The sequence below is a fragment of the Artibeus jamaicensis genome, unplaced genomic scaffold (genome assembly GCF_021234435.1).
Source record: "Artibeus jamaicensis isolate MK-2021 breed Jamaican fruit bat unplaced genomic scaffold, CSHL_Jam_final contig_391, whole genome shotgun sequence".
Classification (NCBI taxonomy): domain Eukaryota; kingdom Metazoa; phylum Chordata; class Mammalia; order Chiroptera; family Phyllostomidae; genus Artibeus; species Artibeus jamaicensis.
This window is the reverse complement of record NW_026521814.1, coordinates 10735290-10762318: the sequence shown is the minus strand read 5'-3', so window position 1 is coordinate 10762318 and position 27029 is coordinate 10735290. Positions and strand designations below refer to the sequence as shown.

The 27029-nt window shown below is 45.3% G+C and overlaps 1 protein-coding gene across 17 annotated transcripts in view; it reads right to left on the bottom strand.

The window, feature by feature from the left end:
- Positions 1-27029, bottom strand: part of RAPGEF4 (Rap guanine nucleotide exchange factor 4) — a 286117-nt gene that overhangs the window by 61400 nt on the left and 197688 nt on the right. For all 17 annotated transcript variants that reach the window (XM_053665181.1, XM_053665182.1, XM_053665184.1 and 14 more), the window contains 5 exons: positions 23501-23622; positions 21790-21973; positions 3849-3933; positions 2019-2079; positions 243-319 (listed from right to left, as the gene is read on the bottom strand). In XM_053665181.1, coding sequence (XP_053521156.1) covers positions 243-319; positions 2019-2079; positions 3849-3933; positions 21790-21973; positions 23501-23622 — 529 coding nt within the window. The remainder of the gene's footprint in view (positions 1-242; positions 320-2018; positions 2080-3848; positions 3934-21789; positions 21974-23500; positions 23623-27029) is intronic.

Genomic DNA, 27029 nt, shown 5'->3' with positions numbered 1-27029 from the left:
TAATATGGGCTATGGAATGACTTAAAGGTATACATTATAATCTATAAGGTGATGCCCCCACAAAGTTCAATACTGCTGAGTATAATAATTTAGATAATTTACAATTAGAGATGCTGTAATGACTTTCTACATTGAGTAACAATATCGTTGCAAGTTTCATTGCAGTGCTACATTGTTAATACTGAGCGCCACACAGGTAAATGGAGCATAAGGAAGATTCAAAGAGAAAAAGATACATATACCTTGCCATAAATGACTACATTCACTGATCCTTTTAGAATAATGTACCAGGAGGTGCCTTCTTCTCCCTGGTTAAACACTAGATACAAAAAGATAAAAAGACTTATCACAAGAATAGAAGCACATCAATATAAATTACAGCTTATCAGATATTCACTTTAAGTTCCCAGAACTACACGTTTATTCCAGAAGGAAAAAAGATACCGGCAAACACTAACTTATTCAGGTGGAATATTATTTCCTTTTCGACAGCACACAGAGGGGCAGAAGCACGGCTCTGCTCGCTCCTCCCTGAAAGGTCCGTTTTTACCGGCTGGGAACTCACCAGCAATCCACTTCATCACGTGACACACTTCCACCCACAACTCACCCAAACTTATTGTGCTGTAGAACATAGTTTTTAAAAGTAATCTGACCAGTAATGTGAAATCTGAAAACGTGCAGATCATTGCTACTGCTGTTTATGGATCTAGACGTCTACATATTTTTTAAACTATAACGGCTACATCTAGGATAGAGGTTCCCTGGGGGAAGGAAAGAGAAGAATGCGACAAAGGAGGAAACAACTGTAGCTATAATTTCATTCTTTACAAAACATAAAAAAATGTTGCATGTTAGTGTTTAATAAAGATTAAAAGGGTACGTGTGATAATCTCTATTATCTGTTTGAAATACATAAAGATTTCATAATAAAATGAAAACAATCAGTAAGTTTGAGTGAAAAGAATAAAAGACAAGTTGTAAATCACCAGTGGTCAACACATTTTTTTAAAAAACTAAAGTAAACATTTCAAATTTCAAGAAAGGCCTTTCTTATTACAGTAGGTATCAGTGTTAGAGACAGCACTTTTGATGACCGGAAAACATTTGAAATGTAATTTTTATAACTTTTTGCATTTATAATTTTTGCCCCCTGCTTGTTTGGCTAACATAACTTGGCCTGAAGAAAGAACAAGACTTTCCCCAGAGTGTCTCCTGAAACACTCACGGGTGTCCACGAAACACGTGTTCTGTGTCTCACCAGGTCTAGGAAATGCGAGTCAAATGGAGTGAACGTCTCTCTCTGTGGCAGACCCTCCAGGAGCCCTGGCAGGCCGACGCACGCGCTTCTCCGAGAGAGGGTAGAGAGGGTGGCGTCTCCAGACCGGAGAAGACCCCTGGCCCTACTTTTCAAGAAGGACTTTGCGGACTAGTGGGAAATGCTAGCCTGAACAAGTTTCTTCACATTTATTGATATCAAATTTCACTTTTTGCTTCCAAATATAATCACGGAACTAAGTTACAGTCTGGATTCTGGAGAGATCCTAAATATTAGTACTGTGTAAATATTTGGGTCAAAGAAATTCTTCCAGGCTTGGAGCTGATAATGGAAGTGAGAGAAGAAAAAGAAAACAGGATTGTTTATCATTCTAACTAGTGCTCCGGAGAGATGGGTGAGTTCTGCTAAAACCACCCTCTGGAGTGAGGTCACTGTGAAAAGCCCCGGCCTGAGGAGCAGCTTCATCCCAGCCTCCTTCAACGCCACCTTGAGACAGTGGGTAGGAAGCAAGCAGAGACGCGGCAATGGCTCCCACGCTGGTCCCAGAAAACCACTGTGCTGCAGAATAACAGACACTTCCTGGGAATGATCACAGGTCCCGGAAAACAAAAGTGCCACAGGACGTCTTGCCAAGTCTGACCCAGGCCCAGGAAAGGGGAGTGTCTGCAGCCAGGCCCCCATGACACATGCTGGCGAGGGGGCCAGCCTGGCCCAATGTCCGATTGCAGCTTTTACTTACAGACGGTGCCTCCTTTGGCATGAGACTCAAAAATGAGAACACCTGCTAACTCCCGCTTCACCTGGAAGAAGAAGAGAAGGAATGTGGAAAGCCCAGATTCGGGGCAGGGGGAGGGACACCTTCCCTTTCTGAACATTGCCAACTGTACCCTCTTCCCTCACAGCCATCTCTGCCTCGGCTTGCTGTTAGTGTCACCTAGAACTTCTTTCACTAGCTTTGCCGCGAGATTCTTAAAGCTCTTACAAAAGCTCTTTCATAAGCCGGTTTATATAAGACAACCGCCCTGGGGACCGCTGGAAACATGGTGTCACACATCTGCACTAGCCAATTTCACTGCCTAGCTTTTGTCTTGAAGGAGAAGGTGCGAGTGACCACAATATCCTACGGCTCTGTTGACATTAGAGGCTCTTTCCTGCATCCCACATAAGGCATCCCTGCAAATATGTTGGAAAATCCAATGAGTTCAAGTTGAATAATTAAGCTTAAATGTGTGAGCAGATGTATATTCCAAGATAGTTAAAATAACAAAAACTAAGTTCCAAATTATCGTCCCAAATTTTGGCCCTATCACCCTAAGAATCAAGTAGCCTGAGGCTTTCCCAGGCTTGAGGGAGAACTGGAGACGGTCCCCAGTCTGCCTAATTCCATCGGGACTGGGAAGTCAGAACAGGGCCCTGCTGGGGACCTGCAGTGCAGGAAGGGGAGGGGTCTTCCCTCGCCTCCTCTGCGGTGGGAGCCCACGGTGCTCACATGTGCTGGGGCTTCCCAGATGAGTCTCCCAGGCACTAGACCTCCTCCCTGCCCCCAAGGATGAAGTGACAATGACGGGGCAGTGGTGGGTGAGAGGGGAGGCTGGGCTGGACCATATCCCTGGTTACTCCACGTAGGTGAGCAAGCATCCGGACCCCCAGCAGCGCAGCGGGGAGAAATGTGAAGGCAGCTCTGTTGGGTTGAAGGCGGAGGGGTTTGGAGCCCTTCCGCTCAGGGCTCTGACAAATGCCCCACTGCTCTCTGCAGAGACCTCAACCCTCCCACACAGGGCTGAGACCACAGAGACTGCCACCACGTGATCGCTCACTGCCATAGCGAGTCGGGAATGAAATGCAGGTGTTGCTAGGGGCCTTGGTACAGAACCTGTGAACACTGAAGCAACCTTTTGTTATTATTATTGAATGATTAGCATAGAAGAGGAGCTTTACCTGGAAAGCCTGTTCCTATGTCCCTTTGGCGGGAGGAGTTGTTTCTGTCCCTACTCAAAGGCCAATCTCTGTCCATCCTTTCCTAAATATCTTAATCGTGTAGAAATTTAAAGTCAGATACAGACACCAGGCCATTTTTCACTACCGGGTACTGCTGTTGTAGCTGAAGTGAGGCTCCCCTGAACCTCCTCCTTCCTTTTTCAAAAGGGCAGCAAACCTGGGCAAAGCTGGCCACTGGGGCCAGGACAGGTCGGCGTGATTCCTCTCCTTCCTCCCTCTGGCTCTGTATTTCATAGAAAGGGCTCAGGGCCCCTTTTTAAGGCCTGGCTTTTTTGTCTAAGTGTGTAGTTTCCAAGGTTTGGAAAGATAAAGCTTATGTTCACTCCTACTCACACCACACTGCTTTGGGGTTCAAAGCATGTGGCAACTACTAAAGATGTGACAATACGCGACCCCATTACAATGACTGTTCTTGAGTATAATTTACTTAGCATGTCATGAGAAAGACTCGGGATGATTCGTGAGGTAGAATCCAGACACCCTGCCCTCCACTCCATATCCGACTCCTCCCGTCCTAACAGTGCATTTAACTCAAGGTCCCCCCGACCGCGCTCAACAAGGGACAACTTACGGTGGTAGAAAGATGGGATAAGGCTTTGATGTGAAGGAGCTCCTCATAGATAATCTCTAGGTCATCCATAGTCCTCTGGCCAGGTCTACAGAGAAAAAGGTAAAAAGGAAATAATGAGGAAAAATTCATCACTGAAGCCTGAAATAGCAAAATGAATTCAAGGGTCAATACTGTGTTCACAGATTTCTTAGGAATAATCTCTGTGCAAAGGTGTTGACAGAGGGCAAGACTATGCCATCACAACCCCTGAAGGAATTTCTGAAAGGAGTGCGTTCTCAGTGAATGAATGTGCACGGAGTCCCCCTCCCCTCCAGTCTTACAGGGAGGACCATCTCTGCTTACAGCATGTAGAGTTGGCAAATCTATCTCCCACTTTGTAGGCGATCGCTCTTAAAAATGGCTTTTCATTAGTATCTTAATCAATAACAACAAAACTTGCCTTTTAATGCAACTAGAAACGATTTAATCAACTGGATGACTGATCCAAATTCCTTGGGATCCTGTATGATATCTTGGCCTAACAGAATAATAACGCTGCCGTCACTATGCCCCAGGTTAAGTCCTTCCACCACAGGACTTAATAAGGGATGTGCAGAGACTCAACATTTTCTTTCCTATCCCTGCACAGGTGAGGGCATGAGATGGCAGAAGACAAATAGTAGCAACTTGGACTGGGAGGAAAAATAAAGAAGAGAAGTGTGTACATACATTTCCCCAACTCTGTGTCATGGATGACCACTGTCCCATGAGGTGTTCACCGGTGTGCTAGTTAACTTCCCCCTAGAATTTATTATAAAGCTACTATCCAATAGTCTGCCTTTCATAAGGTATGTGGATGTTACGGACATTTTGGCATAGGAGGACAGAGTGGGTCCCTACACATCCTTCGTGTCTATAATTGTCCTGGAATCACTGACAGCATTTAACTAGAGATCAGTGAGAAAATATAATTGGTCATAATTTAAATTTTTTAAAAAGATTTTATTTATTTATTTAGAGAGAAGGGAAAGGAGGAAGACAAAGAGGGAGAGAAACATCAATATTTGGTTACCTCTTTCACGGCCCCAAGCGGGGACCAGCCTACAACCCAGACATGGGTCCTGACTGGGAATAGAACCGGCAACCCTTTGGTTCGCAGCCTGTGCTCAATCCAGTAAGCTACAGAAGCCAGCTAATTTAGATTTTCTACTGCTCTCTGCAATATAAGAAACCCTGACTAGCATGTTATTGAAGTTTTAAAACAAATTGCTTATTAATTCTGAGAGTGCTAGGAAGTCGATCTGCACAGGCAGCATTTGTCTGCAGCTAACTTCTGCAACCAGGTATGTTACCTGTTATATCATCATCAGTCTGTTTTATGGATTTTGTCCTAAAACTTGAATAATTTATAGTATTATCATATGATCTCACTTATATGTGGAATCTAGTGAACAAAATGACAAAAAAATAGAACCAGAAGCTTGTATACATGGAACAGACTCACCGCTGTCAGGGGCGGGGGATGCAGAAGGAAGGTAAAGGGATCAGACAAAGAACGTATGTGGATAACCCACAGACACAGCCAACGGTGCAGGAAAGGCCAGAGGGTGGGGGCAGGAGTTGGGGGAAGGTAGACAAAGGTGGGGATAAATGGAGACGTCTGTAATAGTCTTAACAATACAAATAAAGTTAAAAAACTAAAAAATTAATAATTTATGGTATTACTTAATGTTACTATATACTAAATATTTAAACATTGAATTAAGGATGACATTCCAACCTTAATCACATTGTATTTTTATGAAGTGTTCCTTGGGACTTCCAGTCAAGATGGTGGCACAGGTAAACACAGCTTATCTCCTCACACAGCCACATCAAAATGACAAGTAAAATATAAAACAACTGTCACTCAGAACCATCAGAAATCAAGTTGAATGGAAGTCCAAGACCTATGGGATTAAAGAAACCAAATCTATCCAGACTGGTAGAAGGAGCAGAACATGGAATGAGCTGGTCCCACATCCGAATGTGGTGGATGAAAAGTTGGAAAGGATATCTTGGTAGCAAGGAGTCCCAGCCCCACATCAGGATGCCTGGCTCAGGGTTCCACGCCAGGAAGACGTTCCCATAACATCTCGCTGCAAAAATCAGCAGAGATTGAGTCAAGGGAAGAAACTGCTGGAGCCCCAAGCAGTTCCCCTTAAAGGACCCACACATGGACCTACTCAGATTCACTCCCGCTGAGCTCCAGCACCAGGGTCACAGCTTGAAAGGCACCAGTGGCACACAGGGAGGAACTGAAGTGTCTGGCAAGAGCTGGGGGACAGCTTCCTTCCAGACAGAAAGGTAGACAGAGGCCAATGCCCTTTTCTGAACCCTTCCCCCAGAAAGCCAGAGAGCTGGCAGTCTGGTGCCATATCTGAGACTCCATCAACCTGGCTAACACTGTTTGCCCTGCCCTGGAGATCCCCAGAGCCTCTATTCTACCCAACTTATGGGCCCACTCAGGCTGCTTTTACATATGAATGCCTGTTGGCACATGCTTCACAACTTCCTAAATCCCTCTCAGACAAGCAACAGCCAGCCTCAGTGAGCCCCCATCCCTCATACCTCTTTCTAAGTGGCCTCAGACCTGGCACTAGCAGCAGCCAGCCTTGGAGATCCACAGAGAGCTTTATCCCATCCAACTTATGGACCCACCCAAGCTGCTTTTCCATAAGAATAGCTGATCTTGGCTCCTAAATCCTATCAAACAAGCAACAGCTGGCTTCAGTGAGCCCTAGCAGCAGCCAGATTAGAGTCACAGCTTGGCTTCACCTCTGAATCTCCAAGCCCAGCACAGGTAGCGGCCATCTCAGACTGCTTTACAGCTCAGGCAGGGTGCCCTTGGACAAAACACAGGTAGAGGCTAACCATGATCTGCACCATCCAGGAAACTCCAGGGCCAACGCACACAGTGGACAGCAACAGACCACACTGGAGCACCTCCACCATGCCCTTGGGCAGATGATCCACCACGGAGGGTGGATGTTGGCGGTCAGTGATCACAGCCAGTCCTTGAAGCTGACTGGCTTGGGTAAATCCCTCCCATTGATCTGCCAACAGCAATAAAGACTCAACTACAAGAGGAGGGTGAACTCAGTCCACACAAAGTGCTCAACTCAAGTACCCAGCTTGGGTGATAGGGGAGGCTGTGCCACTGGACCTCACAGGACACCTACTACATTAGACCACACTACCAAGGCAGGGAGTCAAAGCAGCTCTATCTACTATATAGAAACAAACACAGGGAGGCTGCCAAAATGAGAAGACAATGAAACGCCCAAAGGAAAGAACAGATCAACACTCCAGAAAAAGGAGTGTTGGAGATAACATAACATAATGGAGATAAGCAATTTATCAGATGCAAGAGTTCAAAACACTGGTTATAAGGATTCTCAAGGAACTTAGTGAGGACCTCAACAGCATAAAAAAAATCCAGTCAGAAACGAAGGATTCACTAATTGAAATAAAGAATTTACAGGGAAATGACAGTAGGGTGGATGAAGCCAAGAATTAAATCAATGATTTAGAACATAAGGAAGCAAAAAACAAGCATAGTGTGAGCAGCCTGTGGGACAACTTCAAGTGTTCCAACGTCACAGGGGTACCAGAAGGAGAAGTGAAAGAACAAGAAATTGGAAATGCATTTGAAAAATTAATGAAGGAAAACTCCCCTAATTTGTTGAAAGAAATAGACATGTAAGTCTAGGAAGCACAGAGAGTCCCAAACAAGATGGATGCAAAGAGGCCCATGCCAAAACACAGCATAATTAAAATGCCAAAAGTCAAAAACAAAGAGAGAATCTTAAAAGCAGCTACCTGCAGGGGAAATCCCATAGGACTGTAGCCGATTTCTCAAAAGAAACTTTGCAGGCTAGAAGGGATTGGCAAGAAGTATTCCAAGTCATGAAAAGCAGGGACCTATAGCCAAGATTGCTCTACCCAGCAAAGATATCATTTAGAACTGAAGGGAAGATAAAGAGCTTCCCAGACAAGAAAAAACTAAAGGAGTTCGTCATCACCCAACCATTATTATATGAAATATTAAAGGGACTTACTTAAGAAAAAGAAGATCAATACTGTGAATAATAAAATGGCAATAAAAACACACCCATCAACAACCAAATCTAAAAAACAAACTAAGCAAACAAGAAGAACAGAGATAGAACCATGGATATGGAGACCATTTTGATAACTGCCAGATGGGAGGGGGTGTAGAGTTATGGGTGAAGAGGTGAGGGGATTAAGAAGTACAAATAAGTAGTTACAGAATAGCCATAGGGATGTAAAGTACAGTGTAGGAAATGGAGTAGCCAAAGAACCTATACACATGACCCATGGACATGATCAATGGTGTGGGGATTGCCTGAGGGAGTGGGGGGTGCTGGGTAGTGGGGGCAAAGGGGGCAAAATTGGAAAAACTGTAATAGCGTAATCAATAAAATGTAATTTAAAAAATGTTTCTTGGTCAAATAACTTTGGGGAAGGTTGACGTGTTGAGCCCAGCACTGGACTTTGAGTCTGCCTCAGTGCCACCCCTCACCAGCTGCGTGACATCAGAGCCCCAGTGTCACCTGTAATTTATGGCTTCCTGAGATAGACATGAGAGCTAAAGGAAGCAGTGAATGTGAAGGCACCTACATACTTATTTGTACAAGTGGGGAAAAAATACCCAGCAGAATGACTTTCAAACTCAAACCTTTGCATGAGAAGTTAAACTAACAATGTACAACATTTGGGCCAGGAAATTAGGCCTGAAATTTAGTCGGTTATAGATAAGTACTCTGAGCAACCAAAACTGAATTGCAAATATCCTAAAATAGTTAATTGGATCAAATAATTTTGTAGCCACTTATCATATGGGGTAGATGACAGATCAAGTGGGGCTAATCAGAGGGAGAAAACTCTCTGCACACCCTGCATATCACCTTCTCAAGGATGGCTTTGGTATGAACAAAAGAATATGATATCCCTCTCTTACAGCATCAGTGGAGGATATACACCCTAATTTTGACTATACCAAGACAGGTACTAAGTCCATGACCCAGGGAGATGCCAGCCAGGCTCACCTCCTGCCGAGGATCACCACTGTGCATCCATCCAGTGCTTAATGGTGCAACTCAGAAAGTATGGGACCCAAAATGCACCAAAGAAAAACCTATGGCCACAGGGTGCTGAAGGAGCCAGGCCTTCTTAGCAAGGGGCCTAATCTACCACTTGACTTAGACAGGGGATTTTGAAACGAGATCCATGGGGATTTAAAAGTCAATTGAGTCACCTCAGTCCATCAGCTACAATAGAGGCAGCTAAGGTGAAAGTCTCCAGGTAGGCATAATAGGATTATGGCTCTTCAGCCAAGGAACTGCCCTGCTGTTCCTGCTACTTGACATCAGCTGCAAATAGTATGGGCCTTCCTAGAAGCCTGGTTAAAGAGAAAACAGTCTCTGATGTCATTCTCACCTCTATAGGATGGTCTGTTAGGGAAGGAGGAGGAAAACTCAGCACATAGAAGGGTTAGAATTTAGATCTAAAATCTTAACAGATTCAAATTTAGAATTTTGGGAGCAGACCTATGAGTTTAGAAAGTGTTTTTACATAATATGAACATGAAATCCATATTGATCAACTCTTTTTTCAGGTTTAATTCTTTTAACTATAAAGTTTTTGCATATTAATTCTTACAGATTAAAAACGTGTTGCCCTTAGAATCTACACATCACATTAAAACTGATTATATATTATCCAAGAGTTAAAACTGATGAGAAAGAACTGTCAGGTCCCCAATGCAGCACATTAAAATTTTGACACAGCCGGTTCAAGGCTGCCTGTCGAGCCATTATTGGTGGTCTGAGGAGCGGCTCCAGAGTGTCTGAGAAGAAAGGCAGGGATGGCCATATTCAGGCCCTGTCTGGAACTCACTCAGTGCCCGAGGCCAAACGCCAGTGAGCCGAGACGGGGCCCTCACCCTCCTGGCCCTCTCTTCCCATTTTCCTAGACTTTTTTTCTTAGTGTCTTCTCCAACTTTCATCTATATAACGCTGAGACCTAAATCTTTATCTCCTAACAGATCTATTTCCTGAGCTCTGAGAGCAACCTGGCCATCTCTTCCCAGATAACCCACAAGCTCCACAAGTGCAGTCTGGGCAGGGGCGCCCCTTGTCCCCACAGAAGGCCCTTTAAAAGCAGATCTCGGTGCACGCTTGCAGACACATCTGTCTTCCCTCTCTTCACTTCCTCCCTCATGGCTCTGTCCTCCCCTCCACCGTGCCAGACATTTCTCCATCCCTCAGATACGCTATGCTTTTCCATATCGCCAAGACCTCTCACATGCTCCTTCTCTCTTCGCCTAGGAATTCTTTTTTGCTTTAACCCCAGCTCATCTCTCAGGTGAAACTGGTTTTCCATCCTTTATTCTTCCATAGCCTGTGGTTCTACTATTGTGGTATTCACAACATACTGTGAAGAATGATAGTTGCCTGAATACCCATAACCCTGGGCTGCTCTTCTCAAGAGAAGCAGCATCTGGTAGTGCAAAAGGCACTGCATTGGAAGCAGAAACTGGATTTGAGACCTAAGTCATCAACTTCCAAGGTGCCCAGAATGCTTTGTTTCTGCATCTGCACAATGGGAAGAATAAATAGGACAGTTGTAAAGGTCAAATGAGTTCACATACACAAAGCACTGATACGCTGCAGCCAAGATATAAACGGAGGATGAATTATGATCAGGTGGAGGTTCAATACAGTTTATCAAATGAATGAACACACTAGTTCTCCCAATTTATGCTGAATTCAGGGTCTGCCCAAGGGATCTATGGAAGCAACATCATAAACCAGTTCTTGTTTTGTGGCCTGAGAAAATGGGAGTTTATGCGCTGTTACCCTTCCTATTCAAGGTCAAGTAAGACAAGGTGGTCGTGACACAGCTCACAGTGTCATGACAAATAATTAGTGGAGGAAGGAAAAAGGATGAAAATGTTGGTCCTCCCCTCTTCCTCTAAATCCTGCTAAATGACGGAAAAGGTATATTTTCTAAAAGATACCTTTATTCACCCAGCTGTGAGGAAGTAATTACCATCTTAGACCGGCTGAAGTTACTCAGACGAACACCATCAAGATCGGGGGGCCTGGACAGCGGTGATCAGGTAAGACCACAGAGCACTTGTTGGGCTGGGGGCCCTTTTCTGGCCAGATTTTTGTTTGCCACACTGCAGGTCTGATGGGGACGACATCTGAAAACCCAAAACACCACAGAAAACAAGCAAGCACCGCCACCATGAACCACAAACCACGAAACAGCACTATCGGCTGATCGGAGAACTGTGGGACTTCTTGGATGAAAGAAAACGGAGAGGAATAAAATGTCTAAGAAATAACTGGAGGCAGCCACAAGTCAACACTGAGAGGAGAAAACCAGCACAGGAGGAAGACAGCACTGCTGATAAGACCAGGACTGGAGAGGGTCGGAGGGTTCACTGCAAGACTGCTCCACTCAGGCCCTTGCAGGGCCCGCCCCACACCGAGGACTAGGCAGAGGCGGAGTTCAGGGGCCCCCTCCCTGCTCCGCATGGAGCAGTGGGCAGTGGCGGAGTTGACCGCTGGGTTAACACTGGAGACCTGCTCTCTAAAACAAATGTCCAGCAAGGAGCCTGCATCTGAGAAAAAATCAGAACAGAGCATGTGAAAGCCTTGGCCCTCCTGCCAGACACAGAGGAGGACAAGGAGTGGCAAGATTTTTAGGAGGAAAATTACCAGGAGGGCTCCATTCCTGGAAAATTCTCCTTAGTTAGGCAACGGGTGGGAGGAAGGGGGTTCAGCCCACCTGCTCCACAGGCACCTCTCAGAAAGCAACACCTGCCAGGAAGCATGGCCACACTGCCTTCAGGGGGAGCCTGTTGGGGAGGGACCACCACACTCATCGAGAGACCCACAAGGCAGCTTATTCCACCCTCTGGTGCTCATGCATCAATAATAGCCACAATGGAGAAATAAAGACGTCCCAGGGGAACTGCCCGATGCTGTGGAGAAAGCTAGGGTAGCAGTTTGAAACAGAATAGACCAAAGCTTAAAAACAGTTTAGTCTCTGAGCCCTAAATAACATTCAAGATGAAAGGAAAAAAGAAAGAAAAAAACCAACTCTGAGGTCTATGGTGGTCAAGTAATCACAGGGCAGGCCACTGTCATTTGGCAATCCAGCCAGGTAGACGTGAACTTTTTGGTTCTGTTTACAGAAAAATTTTAATTTAGTTCGAGAAGTCAGCACTGCAAGGTGCAAAGAGACTTTAAAGAATGAGTATATTGCAGTTAGCAAAACAACAAAAGGACTCTGGAGAGGTTTGCTACCAGCAAACTCACTGTTGCCCGGGGCCTCATCATGTCATTAGGACTGAAAGTTGATGGAAGTCCCCAGGAAGAGGCCAGACCGGTGCCACCACACTGAATCCACGTATGAGCTCCTCTCCCAGCCCACGGGGACCAGAGAACTGGCCCTGCCTCTCCCCAGGCCAGCAGCTCAGAGCTGCTGTGCCATCTAGTGTCTCAGAGAAGACTCAACGCTCTTCCCGGCCGGGCCTTCCACAAAGGTTCTCCTCTTCACCTACCCCATGCCTTCAAAGAGCACCTCATAAATCTACAACGGAGCAATCCCCACACAATCACTGAACAAAGCCGCATTTTAAAAGCAGGCTTCTCCTGGCAAACAGTGGCATTAAGCACCTCTCATGCTTTGGTCTTTACAGGGGTGACAGGGAAAAAAATCAAGAAGAGATTTTTTTCCTGTAAATCAGCTCCCAGCCTGTTCAGACAGGAATGAAAGGGTCCCAAGGACTGAAGGCAATTTGGCTTTCAAGAGTCAAGGGAACACTGCGCCCGGAGCAGGAGGAGGGATCTCCCAGGCACCTTCACAGGCTGGAGAACTGAATTGACTCTCGGGCAGCTCTGAGTGGCAGCCGGTGCATGTACCTGGTCTTTACTTGTCCTTCTCCAGATGTCACAGGGAGAGATATTAGGCATCCCTGCTTCTTTACAAACCTGCATGGTGCCACACTGATGTGGATTTGTCGGATCCTGCTGTGGAAAGGCCTAGTTTCTGCGGGGGATGCATTCTGGCAGCAGCGTCTAGTTATAGACAAGATAATAAACGGGGATGGATGGAGGAGCAGTTTATACATTAAAGGATGGGAGGGCTCAGGTGATATTGGAAGCTGCTGGTAAATACAGTTTTATCAAGGAATTTATCAAGGTCAGGGAGAGAGAGAGAGAGAGCTCCTCGGTTATTGGAACGTGGATAAAATGAGGGATTCATCCAGCCACCAAGCCGCACGTTGACACGAACAGAGGTGAAACATGTGAGTGAGAAGGAAGATAACCCAGTTCCTCTGGATGCACCACCTCCTAGACCTGTTCCCCGGTGCACAGGGAAAATACAGAAAAGGCAACATTGTAAGCCTTGACATAAGCCGCAGTCAGGCTAAAAATAAAGAAAACACTTCGCTACATTTTTCTGGGGGTGGGAATGCCACACTGCTCCTCAGCCAAGCTGGCTCTACTGCTTATAAAGCCACTTCTCCAACTGGGGTCATTTTCCAGCACTGCTAAGATCTTCTTCAGAACTCACCTCTTCCCCCCTTACTGGTTAGTTTGCCGCAGTTTCCCACCCCCTGTAGACGAACCAAGAAAGTGTGTTTCCTTTCTGCACTTCCCAGGACCTTTGCTTCTTAACATTGGATCTTCAGTGTTAGAATCATTCTAGGAGCCTGGTGATTGGACATTTAAAGTGTTCTGCCCAGCCCTGGCTGGGTGGCTTGGTTAGTTGGAGCATTGCCCCCTACACCAAAAGGTTGCGGGTTCGATTCCCAGTCAGGGCACATACCTAGTTGTGGGTTCAGTCACCTATCGGGGCACGTACAGGAGGCAACTGATGGATGTTTCCTTCTCACATTAATGTTTCTCTTTCTACCTTTCTCTCTCCCTAAAATCGATACACATACCCTCGGGTGAAGATTAAAAATAATAAAATAAAAATAAAGCGTCCTGCCTGCTGTGTCTGCTGACCTCCCCGCCACGCCACCACCCCTTCACCTTATCTTAGACCAGAAAAGAGCATTTTAAGTTCATCAGGCGCAATTAGGCTTTTTTTAGTTCTGATAGCAAAGCCTGTGTACACGGGGATTCTTTCCATATTTGTACAGTTAGCAATGAATACAGTTTACAGCTGCTGTAAAGTGCAAATGGCTTATGAATATTTGTGAGGAGTGATATCGCCCCATCAGAATGGAGGGAAGGGGACAGACTTCAGGGCTTCTGAGCACTAAGTGTATTTAAGACGACATGATTTAAGATTTTTTGTTTTTAGAAAACTAAATATTCCCAACATCCTTCCAGCAAAAGTGCTTACTATGAGGACATGCTAGACGTTTAACATCAGACCATTTAAAAGGTGCAACTGTAAATATTTTCCTTTAAAACACCTAAGCAGCAAGTTGGAAAAAAATTGGATGGAATCAGCTAGTATAGCTGCTTGCTTTTGTGTATGAGGCACATACACACACACACACACACACAATTATACACACATATATGTATGCACACACTACACATACATATACGCATCACACATGCATCTATGCACATACACATTACATGCACACATACAAACACACTGTGCACACACATGTGTCTACATATGTATATGTACATGTATCTACACGTACACGTGTGTACTTCTCAAGTACACATATATACACACAGATGGAAAATGCAAACTTTTTTTGAGAAGTTAGGTGCTTACAAGAATGCATTATTGGTTTTTCCTTGTAAAAATTAATTTTTAACTAATCAGGGACAGAGGGATCATCCCTATTTCTTTGGATTTCACTGCTTGCTTAGTCAATCTACCAGAGAGGACAAAGTTGAGGCAACCTAGCAGAGAAGAAAGAATGTTAGACGTAGAAAAATGAAACCAGATTTTGGAGTAAGCAGGTGGGCTCAGTTCCTGCTTCAGCCTCATGTGCTACTGGGTGATGTTACGGAAGGTACTTGACATTTACCAAGCTCAAGTTCTTCACTTGTAAATTGTGGGGAATAGGCCTACTCAGTTCACAGACTTATTTTGAGATTCACAGAGGGGCTGTATGGGAGGTTACTATATAAAGTTTAGTGTGGTTCATTTATTAATTATTAATTTGTATTTGTAATTCTGGCTGGGGTTGAGCAAATAAATATTTTTCTACAGTAGATGGTACACTTGTACTCCATTCAGGTCTATATGATAATAATCAAATGAGATAAGATCTGTCTGTAACAATTATTTTTATATCACATTTCCCCAACATATTTCTTCCCCAGTGCTTAAAGGGCAAACCCAGGAGGCCCTTTTGAATCCCTTCAGCCCAGGACAGCTGGGTGTACAGCATAGTAACCCACACAGGCTCTAGGGTCAGACGGACCTGGACCAGATCCCAGGTCCATCACTTCTGGGATAAACACAGGCAAGTGACTTAACCTGAGCCTGTCTCCTAGTCCATAAAATGGGGATGATATAAATAACTACTGAAGAGTTCTGTTGGAAGAATTGAATTAGATCATCGTCAAACACAGTGCCTAGCACCCACGAGCTCAACAACCGTTGGCTGTGATTAAATACAATCCCCTTGTGAAGGTGAGAGAGAGTAAGTAGACATTACTGGCCTCAGTTTATAGCTTAGGAGATGTGTTGTCTGGAGTTGTTGGGCGATTTATTGGTAAACTGGGAAGACTGGAATCCAGGGCTCTTGTGCTCAGGATATCTTTCACTTTATGAGCAGACTCTTGGGTCAAATGCATTTATCTCATATGCTGTCATTAAATTTTCAAAACATAATTAATTTTAACCCATAAAACTCAGTATCTGATGTTCTGTCTTTGGTCCCAACCCCTCCAAACCATTCTTCACAGACAGCAAAGAAACCTACCTGCTGCAAAGCTGACCACACTGCACTTCCTTTTAAACTCTCCAGCAGTGCCCCAAGCGGCTAATAATATCCAAGGTACACAGAGGGTAGCAGACCCCTTCAGCCCGGCCTCGGCCTCACTCTCGGCCACATTTACTGGCACTCCCGGTCCGGGCCCTCCTCCAGTGAGCATCAGCTTATTGTTCCCTGATGGAACTTTCCTGGCATCGCCTTGCCTCCTCCCTACACCTGCTGGGAGTTCTTTCTTTGTTCCAGGAAGAAGAGCACTAAAATATTGTGTTCTGCTGCTGTTAAGGAGAAAGGGCTTGAATCAGGGGACATAGTCAACAATACTGTAACAGCTATGCATGGTGCCAGGTGGGTACTGGCAATATTGGGGGGATCACTTTATAAGGTGTCTGAATGTCTAACTGCTTTGCCTTACACCTGAAACTAATACAAAATAATGGTGAATGCAAATTGTAATTGAAACATAAAATTAAAGACATAATAAAATAAAAGAAGAAAGAGAATTAACCTAAACACCCAGCAGTGACAAGCTGAATATGCTCATGAACATGGGGACAGATTACTATGCACCTATTAAAAAATCCCAACTTTAAAGAACATTTAAGGTGAAGGGAGAATGACATGATATATTATTAAAGGTAAAGAGATAGGAATAGAAATATAACCAGAGGGATAAACACCAAAATGTTAAGAATAATTATTTCTGGGAGGTGGGATTGCAAGTGTCACTTATGGTCTTTGCCTCTTTTCAGTTTCCAAAATGTCTACAGGGAACAGATTGCCTTTAACAACCAGAAGTCATTAAAATCTTGAGGTAATTTTATAATGAACCCTAGGCTACCAATGGGAGCTAGGTCCACCTTCCCCTCTCCCAAATCTGAACCCTCTCGGCAGCACTTTAAAGGCTAGTTTTGGGGGCATGTCAACTCGAGGGATCGCGGAAATCGTTTTCACACAGGGGAGGCAGATCCAACCCCAAGAAATGGCCCACTTAACACAGTCCTTTCTTCTGGTAAATTCCACAAGCTTCCACTGGGGCACAGCAATCTTTCCTGCTGGGGGGGGGGGGGGGGGGGGGGGGCGGGGGGGACAATGGCAAAGTTTGTCCTGCTATGAAGGGAAAGATCTGCAGTGAATTTATTTCATTAAGGCTGGGTTCTTTCAGTCATGCTTCTCTTCTCCTCTCATCTGCATCTGAGAATGGACTTGACAACTCTGAACTTACTCTTGGCACACTCCAACAACAATCAAAACCCTAGGCACAGCTGACTGTAGGGTTGCTAATCTGGGTTCCGCTGAGGAAGCAAATTTTCCTGTAATTAATCAGGATTTCAAATTTCACACCCTCAAAAACAGCTTGGGTAAATAAAGACTCTATTAAAACAGGCTCTGCTAATTCAGAGAAAACACCCAGCCTCTCAAGTGCCCTCTAGAGCAAGTGTGTGGAACAGCCAACACCACCCCCGCGCCCCCCAAACACCTCCCCCACCATTTTTATGTCATCTTAAATTGTTTCCTTTCAACCTGATGCCTTATAGCATACATTAAAAAAATATTTTCAAGCCCTGGCTGGTGTAGCTCAGTGGATTGAGCACGGGCCTGAGAACCAAAAGATCGCAGTTCAATTCCCCGTCAGGGCACATGCCTGGGTTGTAGGCCAGTTCCCAGCAGGGGATGCACCAGAAGCAACCACACATTGATATTTCTCTCCTCTCCTTCCCTTCCCTTCCCTTCTAAAGATGAATAAATAAAAATTAAAAAAATATTTTCACATAAAATAAATGAACTGAAGTTTCTGAATTTCAAAGAGTCCAGAACCTGCCACAATTCTCTTATTATATATATGTGTAGTAAACAAACATATTTTATGTAATATACTTAATACATAATAATAAATGTTAAAAATTCATATTTTGTCTGCTCAGTTCTCACTGATGACCTCTTTCTGAACTACTTAAGCTTCCAGGCTACTAGGGAATTTTAGAATTGCAGACCTACCCAGAATTAGAGCTGAAAAATGGCATCTACTTCATTTCTCTCCCGCCTCTAGGCTGGTTTCTTACAGATCGTTCTACACAGTGGAGCATTATATGTATCTCACTTTACTTGGGAGAAGAGATTGGGAGACTTGTATGGCAAGAGCCTGCTTTGTCCCCCTGAAGCCTCCTTTTATCCAGCTAGCTTCAAGTTTATGCCCCCTGCTGACCTGGTCACTCTGTATCCTTTTGCCCATGGTCCCCTATCCAGAGTGTCTGCTCCACGCTAGCCAGAATGTTCCTACTGTAAGGGTCTCCACTGTATCTTTTTGCTGTAGGGTAACCTCTTGTTTGCAGGCTTGTAAACAAAGCAAAATCAAAACAATAAGCTCCAAGACCTCGTTTTAGGTTTGATGGCCCTGTCTGCCGAGCTTTTACAACAGCACCGTCAAACTGTCATTGCTCCATGGCACTTGTCCCCAGATGCCATCCAGGTCTGCACCTGTGAAGCCAGCATGGGCATTGTGAGTCACTCTGCCTGCCACCACATAAAAAGCTAATTTCACATTCAGAATGTATGTTTTTCCCCCAATACCAATAGCAACAAGAGTGTGCCAAAAAAATTCCCCTGAAGCTCTATTCTGTTTTTTAAACTACAGAACATTCTTTCATAGTTTGACAGTTAAAATGCCGCAGTTAATGTAATAAACAGAGAATTTTTCTAAGTAGCCTGTCAAAACAAGTGACACTTTTTTTTCCCCTCTAGCGAGTCTCAGATTCAGAACAATAGGAAGTACCTTTCAAAGCAACATCTTCATTATACAATCAAATTCTCAAAGTAATCTTCTCATCAAAGAATATTGTGTTATTCCTTTCCCAGTAATTATCAGAGTTCTGCAACCTCCCTGGCAGTGGTGACTGTTATAAAATGCAGCTGTGCTGAGTTAAAAAACCGGGGGATCCTGCTCTGGTCGATACAGAGCCAATGCATCTCACGCCTCCACATTTCTGAATGACTTGGCAGTTGGGGTAAAAAGTCAACATTTTTAGGACCTATGAACCCACTCTCAAGTTTCCAAGAGCGAAGTGCTCAGCTGGTCTCTTCAAGGACAGCGGTGATACTGGAAATTCTTGATCAACTAAGCTTATTTTCTTTCCACTTAAGTAAAATAAGGTAGAAACTCCAAAAGTTATCATATTTTTCAAAAAGTGTGTGTGTGTGTGTGTGTGTGTGTGTGTAGAGTTTGAAAGTCTGTCTCACTGAATAATGCCTCCTCTTTCAGTTTCTCATCTCTTGGGGGCTGGCTGTCTTTGCGATAGAAAGAAAACCCAGGAACACAGACTCAAAAGCGGAACCACCAGCCCACTTCCAATGTTTGCAATTTCATGAAATGTGGGAGGTGGGAAAATCCCAAGGGTGCCCAAAATAATTCTGGTGAAACCTGCTCTTTAACAACCAGGGATAGGCTGAAAAATTTCAATCTCTGCAATGTAATTTCCTCTGAAGAATCTTTGGGCTGCCAAGGATCATGCAATTCAACACTTCAGGGGAGAAAAATGAAGCACAGGAACAAGAATTCCATTTCTAAGGGTGACTCACGAAACCAGCTCTCAGGCCCTTGTGAGGGTAAATCAAACAATTAGCATGAAGCTTCTTAGCAGGCGCCTAGCACATAGCAGGTGCTCAATAAATGTTTGTTGCATCTGAATCTGATTTGGGAGTGCCTCTCCCATTGAATTATAAACTCCCCAAAGGCAGGAACCATTTCATTACTTTTTTAAACCTCTTTGGTATATACTCAAAAATCTTTGTAAGTAGAATGACATTTCTGCCTCCCTTGGTCAGAGTTCAAGAACCGAGGGAACATTAGCCGGGCTATAAATTCATGGGGATATGGCCCTTTCTAACTCCCACAGCAGATGAAATCCCCCTCTGCATAGTATATTCTATTGACACCCATCACATTTCCCTTTGCCGTACATGATGCGGCTGTGATAAGATGACTGCTTGCATAACTAGTTGTGTAAGGTCTGCCTCCTGCACCAGAAGAAAGCTCCAGGAAGGAAATGCAACCCTCTTGTTCAGTGCTGCAGCCTTAGCCACTAACATAGTATCTAGAACAAAATAGACGTTCAATAAACATTGGTTAAATGAATAAATAAATGAATGGAGTAAAATGAGGTATGTTTTTGCCTTTAAGAAACTCAAGCTCACAGCCATGTTCAACAGGGGCATTCTTTCCAGCACAGCTCCTCCTTTCCCAGGGCTCTGGTGTTCAGATGTGTTTAGCATCCTTTGATTCCAGTTACTGGCCAATGAACGCCAGCAGTGGGGCCCCTCACGTACTGAGACAACCAAACATCCCCCCGTATTTCCAAACGCCCCAAGGGGGCTGTCCCATCTCGGATTCAGAACCCCTGCATGGTGCTGGCTTTAATGAAAGTGGCATCAGAAACAGCAAGAAGGGGGTGGATCCAGGAAATGACGAAGAAGTGAAGACGATGGGTGATGGGGCGTGGAGGAGAGAGCAGAAGCAGTCTGGTGGGAAAGAAAGGCACGGCTTACAAAGGTGGTGTTGGGTTCTCCAGGCCCTGGGGACTCTCTCATGTCCCCTCAGCCACTGCCCCTGTGATCTTTCAGGGCGGACAGAGCACACCTTGCTTGGGAAGGTTTCTTGGATGCTACTTATGATTATGTCTGTGAAACTCTAGCTTTCTGTTTGATATTTGAGATTTTTCTAATAAAATTTTTGTTTGAAGAAACAAAAATGTGAAGCAGAAAACCAAATTTTGTTTGTTTGCAGCTAAAGGAGAGGAAAACCAATAGACCCAGAGTCAAGGGGGCGAGGTCTTTAAACATATGGCAGGGGACATTAAGACCCAAGAGAAAGTCTTGACAAAGGGGACATGGTGTGATAAAAAGTGAAGTATGTTGAAAAGCCTTGTGCAGCACTGAGTAAGGACAAGTCAAAGGGGAAGTTTCCTGGGGAAAGGAAAGAAAGGCGAGCTGAAAGGCTGTTGTGAGTTGGTGTGAGGGGCGGACATTGAGGTAGCTGGTCTGAGGGACATCTCGCTTTTGGAAAGTGACCAGTGGACACAGAAGACGTGTGTGAGAGCTGCTAATAAAGGGAGGTCCGCCAAGCCAGTGACTCAGCGCTGACATCCACAGCTGGCTGGCACTGGCTGCAGGGTGGAGAATGGTTTCGTTTCCAGCAGGAAAACATAAGCCTGTGCATGGTGCTTTTGGAACCAAGTGCCAAGCTGTCCCTCATCAAAGAGGTTTCCCTGAAGGGACCGTGGTGTGTGCTTCTATGTGTTCCCCCTAGCAATTCAGAGGGCTCCATGAAAAAAAGAGGGGCTCATTCCTGCTTTCTGAATTGATCTGATTAAACAGCTGAAGTTCTCAGCTTCGGCTGCTCCAGGAGGGTAGGCGGGCTTTGGCTGAGAGAGAAGGGAGAGGGTGTCTCCCTGGCCGAACGGAGGCCCCAAAGCCTAAACAGAGCAGTGTGGTTTTCTTTAGCATGTGTCTTTAAGGAAAAGAGCAGACGGCCCAGAACAGGGTGAAAGGATGTGCTGAATGAGTGAATGAATGAATGAGTGCAAGCACAGGCCTGAGGCCCGCAGTTCTGACAGCCTCTGCCTGATTACATTGGGAAGAAAGGGGCCGTGATGGTCTGGCATAGAAACAGCGCGGTTTGTTGTCATTGGCCAAAAGTCGCTTAACGCATGCACTCAGTTTTCATCCTGAGCCGACCACTAAAAAAAATCACTATATTTTTAATGTGTGCAAAAGGGAAATAAAATTATCTGGTTCAAAAACAAAAGAGGAAAGAGACAAACACTGCTGTTTCACCCTTCAGAGTTTCTATTTTGGCCCTGGGTGAGGCCAGAGCTTTTGAAAATCAGCCCATGCTCCCCAGGGGTACGCCTGCCCACTGGGTGTCCCTGGCGACGTGCAGCAGGTGGGCGCCGTGCTCTCACTCACGGTTTGCGGAGGATCATCCTCATGTGGGCATCAGGGCCCATCTGTGACAGCAGCAGCATGGTGTCCTGGAACTCCTCATCACACTCCTTCTTCTCCTCCTCAGTGGGCAAAGGAGCGTCCTCGTGCTCATCATCCAGAAATCGATAAAATAAATATTTGTCCTGGAAATGATGCTCTTGGTCCACTGTGGGAAACATGGAGGCCAGTGTCAGTTGGTGCACCTCTGCCTCCCGGACCCGGTTACCAGAAACAAATGGATGATGCCGGGCAAGACAGCCAACTGGTAGCAAAACAGTGAGACTCCTCAGCCTTCTCTCTCCGCCTGCCTAGGGCAGTGCAGCTGCGAGACGTGGCCTCCCAGCTGCAGCCGGCACCTCACAGCTCCCTCTGACCCGCCTGTCTCCTGGACCACCCTAGGACTCTTGCAGGACAAACTGCCAACTCGTCTGAGATGAGCAAAAATTACCCTGATGACATTTTCTGGCATGTGGTACATCTTCCCCAAAAGGGAAAATAACCAACTTCTAGATCATGCTCTAACTTGAAAGCACAGACTTAAAAAAAATTTACTTTGTTGGGATAAGAATTCATGTTTTTCTTATTATGTATACTGTTCATAAACATATTTGTCTATACTTTAAAAAATTAGAGTACAATTGTTTGAACAAAGCTGACTAGACCAAGCTTTTAGGTCAGGTACCCCTAACCTACCCCTAGGAAGATTTAATAGTATTTCCCATCCAGTTCTGATTTTTTAAAGTTTTTTCCCTTGTTTCCTCTAAAGAAAAAGATTGAGATGTGGAAGGACTAAGTCCGGGAACTTAGCTCAGAATCCCTTATCTATATGTCTCAAAGCTTTGAAGCCCCCTTTCAGGTCAGAGCATCACCACTGATAAAAGAGAAAGAGAAGGTGAAAATGTGATCCCAGAACAGCAGCCTCTGGGCAGCGTGTTGGAAATGCATTCGCAGGACCTGTCCCGAATCTGCTGCATCAGAATCTGCACTTTAGCAAGAGTCCCGGGTAGCTGGTATGTGCATTAAAGTCTGAGAAACACTGGCAAAGCCATCTGTAGGTTCCCAGGTGCTGGTGAATTAAGTGAAAGATTTTAAAAGTTGGGCCATTTGGAAAAGTGGTCTTCACACAAATGGCGCACACTGTTCCGCCACAGTCACACCCCAGGTCCACATAGCTACTCTGTGGAGATCAGGGGCTGCCACTGCGGAGCACATTCCTGATTTTAAATGCGGTCCTCCTGTGGGTGTGCAAATGGGCCCCCCACACAACACCATGGTTAACGGGCAGCTTCAGGATTCATTACTTTCTTCCTAGTCATTGGCCCAGCCACCCGTCTCACTGCTCTTCATTCTGCCCCTGCATCAGGATTGCTGTGCGGTGCTCAGAGTATAATCACGCTATCAATGAACCATGAATGCAAACTAATAAACATAATTGGAACTGATGCACTCGGGTTGCAATTTCATTTTCCTTTATATAGTCTCCCAGGTTAGGAAGGTACCGCGGTGGAACGCGGCAATCAATAGTACCCACTTGCTCGCTGCATTTGTATTGCTAAATGAAGATGCTGAGCTTGGAGGCTCCCTGAGGGGGTCATAATTCTTTCTTGCCCATTTGGGAGTTCAGCAACAATTTACCCAGGGACATGCATTTAGCATTTCTCGAGGGTTTTCCAGGGACTGTGGCTCGTCTTACCATGGTTGAGGACACCGTCTTCCACCAGAACTTGCCACATGCCAACAGCTTGAGTTCGGGAGTGAACGCACGGAGTCTGCTGCAGCATCCAGTCCACCAGCTCAGTCCCCACACAGCATTGTCTAGGGGGAGGTGGGACCCAAAAAATGGGAGATCAGCCCCTCATAGATGAAGATGTGTCTTTTGAGAGGAGACCCTGTAAAGAGCTTAGTGCTCTTCCGCCACATGGTGCAAGCAAAGCACCACATGGTGTGGTTTCAGGTTCTCAAACTGGTGTACAAACCGATGAAACCACTCTGCTCAGGAGAGAACCTTCTAAGCAGGGCTAGCTAAACACAAGAGCATTACCGGTTGTGGCACCAGGGGAGACCAAAGGGCTGCTAGACAGGAAGCATTATTTGGCAAGCTAAACAGTGTGGGGCCAGAAACTCTTTCATCTTGCACCTGTCTCAGAAAATCTCAGTGTAAAATGAAGAAAAGCAAACTCTAACTTCCTTCACCAGAGCCTTGTGAGGAATGAGTTAATGTTTGTGAGGCACTTGGAGGTGCTCCATGAAGGGGGCTGTGTAAGTGCAAAATTATATAGCACTTTATATTTTCAAGTAATACTACTGATCTTCCTCAGAGGGGTGTTGGGAGAAACAAGCAATTAGCGATGCAAATCTCTCAGAAATAAGTTCCATGTAATGAGTATCAGCACTTCCACAGAGCCTGTCATCTGAAGAGCTCCAAACATTTCCTATAGTCACACGTTTGTCCCTAAGGTGCCCCTCTGCAGTAGGTGGCTCAGGGTGGGCAAACTACATGTATCAGCTAGGAAACATATAATCACACACACACACACACGCAACATTAAATAAAGCCTTCAGTGGGGTGACAAAGAAGGGCAGGGGTCTGCGGCATCATTCCGCAAGGGAGAAAACGGAATCTTTTTAAGTCCTAGGGAAGAATCCCAAAGGACAATGGGACAGATAAGGAGTCACAGAGCAGCTGGGTCTGAGTCACCGGTGGCCTCCCTCCCCTGCTAAAGATGTAACCAGCTCTGGGGCCCGGGCTGAGCCTGGGTCAAGACCAGGGAGCGACTCTGCAGTTTCAACTGGAGGAGATTCCTGGTACCACTGGCACTTTAGAAAGAGGCTTAACCTGGGAGGACCGGGTCTGCGACTTCTTAACTATATGACTTTGGCTATATTGTTTCAACTCTCTGGTTCTCGGTTGCTCATCTGTAAAAGAAAGGTAGAGGAAAAGACGGCCTCTGAGGCTGTTCCCAGTTCTAGTGTTCTAGGAACTGAAATTTATCAGAGCTTCTTGGATGTCTCGATTCAGGGCTGACCTTAAAATGTTTCACAAGGAGGATGTCCTGAGAAGGCCATTAGAAGTCCAGGGCTGCACTGATTACAGTCTACACCCACACACTGGGGCTGCGGTGGGCAAGGAGGCACCCGGTTACTCTTCATTCTGAGCCAAACACACAATCTTTCAAAATATTCCTCTTCTAATTTGAGAATTTATCAATGGACTAAGTCTTAAAGAAGTACCAAAAAACCAACCTCATGTGGTCTTTCACTTAATGACACCCTTTACTAACAAGAGCACATGGAATGAAGATGATCCCGGCTCACGTGGGCCCTGGTGCAGGGCACGAGAATCCGGCAGTGAGAGCACAGGACGAAGGCACCGAGCTGTGTCACACGATCCCTGGGTTTCCTCTCTGTTAACGATCCCTGGCCACTTTAGAAGTGACCGTGGATCACTAGCAGAGTCATCACTAGGGAAGATACCGCATCTGGGGAGACTTTTACCCCTTAATACTGCAGCAATGATATAATGGGGTGAGGAGCAGGAGGGAGGGTGAGGATGGAACTGGCAACAGGATCTGGAACAAGGAGCTCACACTGTGTTGCAGAAAAAGAAAAGCACGCCTTTGGCTTCCAGCTGAGTCCGTGGGTCGTCACCGACAGACCGTTAATTTGTGCCATAGGGTGTGGAAGAGACATTAGGCCTATATGTCAGGGGTGTAAAATCTTAGCACTGTGGGGCAGGGAAGTGATTATGGTTTCTGATGTCTAGTTTCCATGATTTGTCACCAAAGATGACATATTTTAATGAAATTTCCCTAACGCAAGTCAACACTTGGGAAAGCAGAACCAAACTTTAAAATGAAAAAGGTCCTTTAGCCATACGAGATCTTGAAACTCACTTAATGAGTTAAAGAGGTTAAACTCTGTTCTTGTTAACCTCAACCTCCCTTAAAATTGTAGCAGTGTGTGGGGCCATGGGCTCTCAAAAGCATGAGCTTCCAGGGCTGGAGGTGAGGACGGCCTGTCTACAGAGATGAGATATTTACTGAGAAGAATGTGCTGCTGATAAGACTGAAGTGTTTCTCCAATCCCATTTCCCTTCAAAAATCCTATCAGGAAGAGGCCAGTGCAACAAGTAAGCTACCCATTTTGGTACTGCAAACACTTTGGGATCCAAAGAAGAATAGAAATGAACAACAACAAAATAAACAAAGACTCATAGAGCACAGACTGAGGGTTGCCAGAGGGGTGGGGGTTCGGGGGACAGGGTGGAAGAGGTGAAAGGACTGAGAAATACAGATTGCTAGTTACAAAATAGTCACAGGAGTATAAAGCACAGCATAGGAAATACTGTCGGTAATGGTGTAATAACCATGTATGGTTCCGGGGGGGTGCTGGGAATATCAGGGGGAGCACTGTAAAACACACACTTGCCTAATCATTGTGCTGCGCACCTGAAACTAATATAAAATAATATCGAATATGAACTGTGATTGAAAATAATAATTAAATAATTAAACGGTCATGACAAATGCAAGCAGAAGAACGTTAGTTTGTGTGAAGTGTGGAAAAGGTGATTGGATAGGAAGAATTTGCAATGCTTTTCCATGTCTGTCCTTGGTGGCAAAGCCAATCTTGAGGCACATATGCTTGAAGGTTTTCGATCGGGTTAACCAGGTATAATTTTACAGGTTCTATCAGAGTTGATAGCACTAGAGAGACATGTACCCTTTGTGCTGACTTAAAATGTGTATTATAGCTTTTCAGTGTCTTATGAACTTGATTCACGTGGGTCAGATGGGTTTTGACTCGTGCCGAGTCTGATGCGTCCTGAGGTCACGTCTAGGCTGAACGGGACGGCGGGTCTGCCCCACGGCCAGAAGAGGCCTGCTCGTCTGAGCGTGTGCACAGGGAGAGAGCGTGAGGCTCGTGTGCCGCGCACACAGGCCACTCCAGCTCCTAAACCCTCACGGAACTGATCAAACCAAGAGGCAGAGATCGGACATAAGTTCTTATTTGACTCTGCAGGGCTCAGTCATCCCAGAAGGATCAGGCAGCTCCAGTCTTTGTTTTTTTAACTCCAGTGACAGCTATAACGACTTCTTAACTCCATTCGACTATAGCGGAGACAGTGCTGTACGTCTCACCGTATACATAATAGAATAAAATCTGTGTTTATTTTCCGAGTGAAGTCTGTCAGGGACATTATTTTAGATCCTGTACCCTTA